Source organism: Chenopodium quinoa, unplaced genomic scaffold (genome assembly GCF_001683475.1).
Source record: "Chenopodium quinoa cultivar QQ74 unplaced genomic scaffold, ASM168347v1, whole genome shotgun sequence".
NCBI lineage: Eukaryota > Viridiplantae > Streptophyta > Magnoliopsida > Caryophyllales > Amaranthaceae > Chenopodium > Chenopodium quinoa.
In genome coordinates, this window is record NW_018742381.1 from 942,989 (window position 1) to 947,621 (window position 4,633).

Consider the following 4,633-nt stretch of genomic DNA (forward strand, 5'->3'; position numbering starts at 1 on the left):
CAATTTCATATAGATCAGGATCCTTGATTGCTCCAATCAAGGAAGATTTCCCTTGTTTATCTTTCAACTAATATAAGTTAAAAACATACTACACATGTAACTCCTTGTTTTAGGGCCAGGTAATTTTATCTATCACACACTTTCTAAAAAAAAGTATAATTAAAAAAATCATCCTAAATAATAATAACAAAAACTAACTTAATTACTTGTTAAACGTGAGGTATTCATTTTCTCTGTGCAATGACTGCAATCATTACAAACACACTTCATTCCTCTCCTTTTTCAACCCCATTCAACTCAAACACCACCAACCACCACCAACAACAACAATACAAATGAACACCTTCTTTACTGCTTCATCGTATACACCTCTCTGCACCTGTATTTTCTCCGCGGTGAAGAGAGGTGTATATGATGAAGCAGTGAAGAAGGTGTATATGATGAAGCAGTGAAGAAGGTGTATACAGATGCAGAGAGGTGTATATGATGAAGCAGTGAAGAAAGTGTTCATTTGTATTGTTGTTGTTGGTGGTGGTTGGTGGTGTTTGAGTTGAATGGGGTTGAAAAGGGAGATGAATGAAGTGTGTTTGTAATGATTGCACGGTATTTCAAGACTACCTCTTCTCCTTCTTCTAGGGTTTTGCTTCCATGTTCATTCCTCTCCCTTTTCAACCCCATTCAACTCAAAAACCACCAACCACCACCAACAACAACAATACAAATGAACACCTTCTTTACTGCTTCATCGTATACACCTCTCTGCACCTGTATTTTCTCCGCGGTGAAGAGAGGTGTATATGATGAAGCAGTGAAGAAGGTGTATATGATGAAGCAGTGAAGAAGGTGTATACAGATGCAGAGAGGTGTATATGATGAAGCAGTGAAGAAAGTGTTCATTTGTATTGTTGTTGTTGGTGGTGGTTGGTGGTGTTTGAGTTGAATGGGGTTGAAAAGGGAGATGAATGAAGTGTGTTTGTAATGATTGCACGGTATTTCAAGACTACCTCTTCTCCTTCTTCTAGGGTTTTGCTTCCATGTTCATTCCTCTCCCTTTTCAACCCCATTCAACTCAAAAACCACCAACCACCACCAACAACAACAATACAAATGAACACCTTCTTTACTGCTTCATCGTATACACCTCTCTGCACCTGTATTTTCTCCGCGGTGAAGAGAGGTGTATATGATGAAGCAGTGAAGAAGGTGTATATGATGAAGCAGTGAAGAAGGTGTATACAGATGCAGAGAGGTGTATATGATGAAGCAGTGAAGAAAGTGTTCATTTGTATTGTTGTTGTTGGTGGTGGTTGGTGGTGTTTGAGTTGAATGGGGTTGAAAAGGGAGATGAATGAAGTGTGTTTGTAATGATTGCACGGTATTTCAAGACTACCTCTTCTCCTTCTTCTAGGGTTTTGCTTCCATGTTCATTCCTCTCCCTTTTCAACCCCATTCAACTCAAAAACCACCAACCACCACCAACAACAACAATACAAATGAACACCTTCTTTACTGCTTCATCATATACACCTCTCTGCACCTGTATTTTCTCCGCAGTGAAGAGAGGTGTATATGATGAAGCAGTGAAGAGAGGAGTATATGATGAAGCAGTGGAAAAGGTGTATACAGGTGCAGAGAGGTGTATATGATGAAGCAGTGAAGAAGGTGTTCATTTGTATTGTTGTTGTTGGTGGTGGTTGGTGGTGTTTGAGTTGAATGGGGTTGAAAAGGGAGAGGAATGAAGTGTGTTTGTAATGATTGCACAGTATTTCAAGACTACCTCTTCTCCTTCTTCTAGGGTTTTGCTTCCATGTTCAACGACTTCTGATTCAAATATACTTCTAATTGGTGGAGAATTACAGAATCCTTCGTCACCATATTGTTCTACGCATGCCTCGAGAGAGGTGTATAAGCTAATTCCAGAAGTTAGTGGTCCTAATGGTGATATTAAGAATATCAGAATTGAATTAGCTGATGCTACTATTCCGAGGATGAAATCTGGTAAAGCGTGTCCTATTGTTGAAGAGATTGGAGGTAATCTATATGTCCTTTACTCTCGCTTTGTACACAGAGGTTTCACTGCACAATCTGAAATTCCTTTTGAGGTTTTTGATTCAAAAATCGATGAATGGAGAACCCTTCCAGTTCCTCCTTTCTTCGTTGCTGGTTCGGGTACTGTCATTTATGCATATGCTGTATTTGGTCATTGTTTTGCAATTGAAACATCTAAAGAATGTTTTTGTTTTGATACATTCAAAGAAAAATGGTATTGTTCACACAACATGACCTCTCATTTAATCAATATTCTTCCTATGACTATACCCTCGGGTCTGCCCTGCTTCGGACTCGACGAGCAAGGTAGACAACTGTATGTTGGCATTAGTCTTCTAATTGAGCCCTGTGCGTACCTAGCCACCCCCGATGGAACCGTTTATGCAAGGCAATCTTTGTATCATGTTATTTTTAAAGTAATTCTTCCTTATCCTTATCCACCCATGCTTAGGAACGTGCTTATTCCTTTGAAGTCGATACAAGAAAATGTCATTAGAATGTGTGCTTGTTCCATTGTCTCACACAATGACTTTCCAGCTTGTTCCATTGCCTTCTCAACAACTTATCTATAAGATGATTTCTGGAGAATTGCCTGATATCCATGATCATCCTGCATACTCCACCTTCTTGGATGTCTTTGTGGAAAGAAAGTTTTTCCTTAGAGCTCCCCACCTTGGCCACTTTTTCAATGGGCCTGCTTTGCTACTTTGAGGTATCTTTGTTTTATTATTAATTATTTTAAATATTACTACTATCTTTCCTTTTCATATATTGATACCTAAGTTTTGATATTGATAAATGCTTTATTGTTGTTTCATGTTACACTTTGTTTGTGCATTATTAGTAATTTTGTTGGACATTGTCTCTTTTACAAGTTTGAATCTCTATAGATTGTTGGTGTTTTTGTTACAACTTGTATCTTGTATTTAAGAGTTTTCAACCATAACTTCTTAATTAAAATGTATGTGACCTTCCAAGTTCTTCCTTGAACTGACATATAGAAGAGCTTTATGCAATCTGAAATAATTCATTGCTTAAAACAGAGCTATATAGTTTGTATGTCAGTCATTCTTGTATAAATCACGGTTTCCTAATGACCTTTCACTTGAAGCTTAGATGTTTTGTTGATCGAGATCACTGGTGGTGAATTCTGATTCGTCCGATAAATCAATATCGATTTGTTACTTGGTGGTTTTTATATAGTATGTTATTTTGAATCAAAAAAGAAATAGCCACTAAATGTATCATTCTAAATTCTAATGCATGTTGTAGTTAAATTAGTGCAGAAACTTTGCTGGTTGCTACTTGATTGATAATGTTGAATTGTGTGTACCTGTATATAGCTTGAAGAATCAATGAAATCAGAATCAGATAACTTGCTAATCCCTGGTTGATCTGATAGTTTATAGCTACCGGTTTTAATTAATGGATCTTTTGTTGTGTGTGTAATTGGATTTTGGTAACAAGCTGCTAATAAAAGGCTTCTTATTAAATTGTTCAATAATAGTCACAACCAACATAATAGTGGTTAGAACTTGGATTAAGGGTTCTACTACCAGATTTCAATCGGCAAAGTGAGCTTTCAGATAGGATTTGTATTAAAGGTTCTACTAAGAGAGCTTGTTGGTTTCATTGGCTCCTAGTTTTATAGTGATGCCAGATTGTTAGGAAGGATGGTGTTAGCTCTTCTCAGGATTTGTATGCACAAGTCTCACTTGTTTGAAATTGGTTTTGAGAGTGTTATCATGGATGTTTTTTGAATTGATTATACTATGTATATCCTTTATAAATGTACCTTCCCAACCATTCACACTCTCAAGTCTCGCTTGTTTGAGAGCAGTTTTGACAGTGTTGTCATGTACTATGTTTTTTGCTTGAAAATTTGCTGCATCTGGAATTATGAGGTTTAAGGGAATCTTTTAAAAGATACACTCGTTAACAATGTTTTTAAAAATTTGGCAATTCCCTCTTATGCTTAACTTTCTGTTCTTTTTCGTTTTCTTCAATTCTGGCAGATTCTTGCAGCTTGGGGTTTAGGATGGTTGTTTTATTTTGCACCTTGGCGTGGCTGGCTGATTGTTCTGCTTGAAGTTCCTACTCTTTTCCTCTGCAGCGTTTTCTGGTTACTAATTATTACGGACTGTAATGGAGACTGGAGAGTACTCCCCTCTTTATATTATCATCTTTTCTAAGCAATCGACTTCCAGTAACTCTTTTGTAATAGCTTTTAACTAGCTAACTTATCCTGATCTAGCTTTTGTGCACTGTTCTGAAATTCTAACTTATTCTATTACTATGATGTTTTGAAGGATTAGGTACTTTTTTGGCATTTTAAAAGTGAATTCATGTTTCTAAAACTGGTTGCTGAATGCTGAATTTAGTTTCTTAATTTATATAATCTGTTTATTCATACAATCAAATTATTTACAATAATTATACAATATATTTCGTTTGCAAGGAAATTTTACCCAGCTGTATTCTTATGTGAGTTTGCAACTGTTTGGCTAGTAACAATTCTGTCCTGTACTTCATACGAAGTATTAGATTATAAAGAAATATACGAAGTATTGCTCAGGGGATTTTC

General features: G+C 36.5%; 1 protein-coding gene across 3 annotated transcripts; it reads left to right on the top strand.

Moving 5' to 3' along the window:
• The first annotated feature begins 211 nt into the window (after positions 1–211).
• On the top strand, positions 212–4,348 carry LOC110698001. 3 transcript variants are annotated; one of them, XR_002506636.1, is made up of 3 exons: positions 212–2,031; positions 2,587–2,761; positions 4,065–4,348. XR_002506636.1 is itself a non-coding variant. In XM_021875405.1 (2 exons), exons 1-2 carry the CDS (start codon positions 1,752–1,754, stop codon positions 4,136–4,138), a joined length of 354 nt encoding a protein of 117 aa, XP_021731097.1. In that variant the 5' UTR covers positions 212–1,751; the 3' UTR covers positions 4,139–4,348. The 3 variants fall into 3 exon arrangements, 1 of the variants encoding a protein (XP_021731097.1); XR_002506628.1 differs by having other exon boundaries at positions 212–2,761; XM_021875405.1 differs by lacking the exon at positions 2,587–2,761.
• Positions 4,349–4,633: the final 285 nt, after the last annotated feature.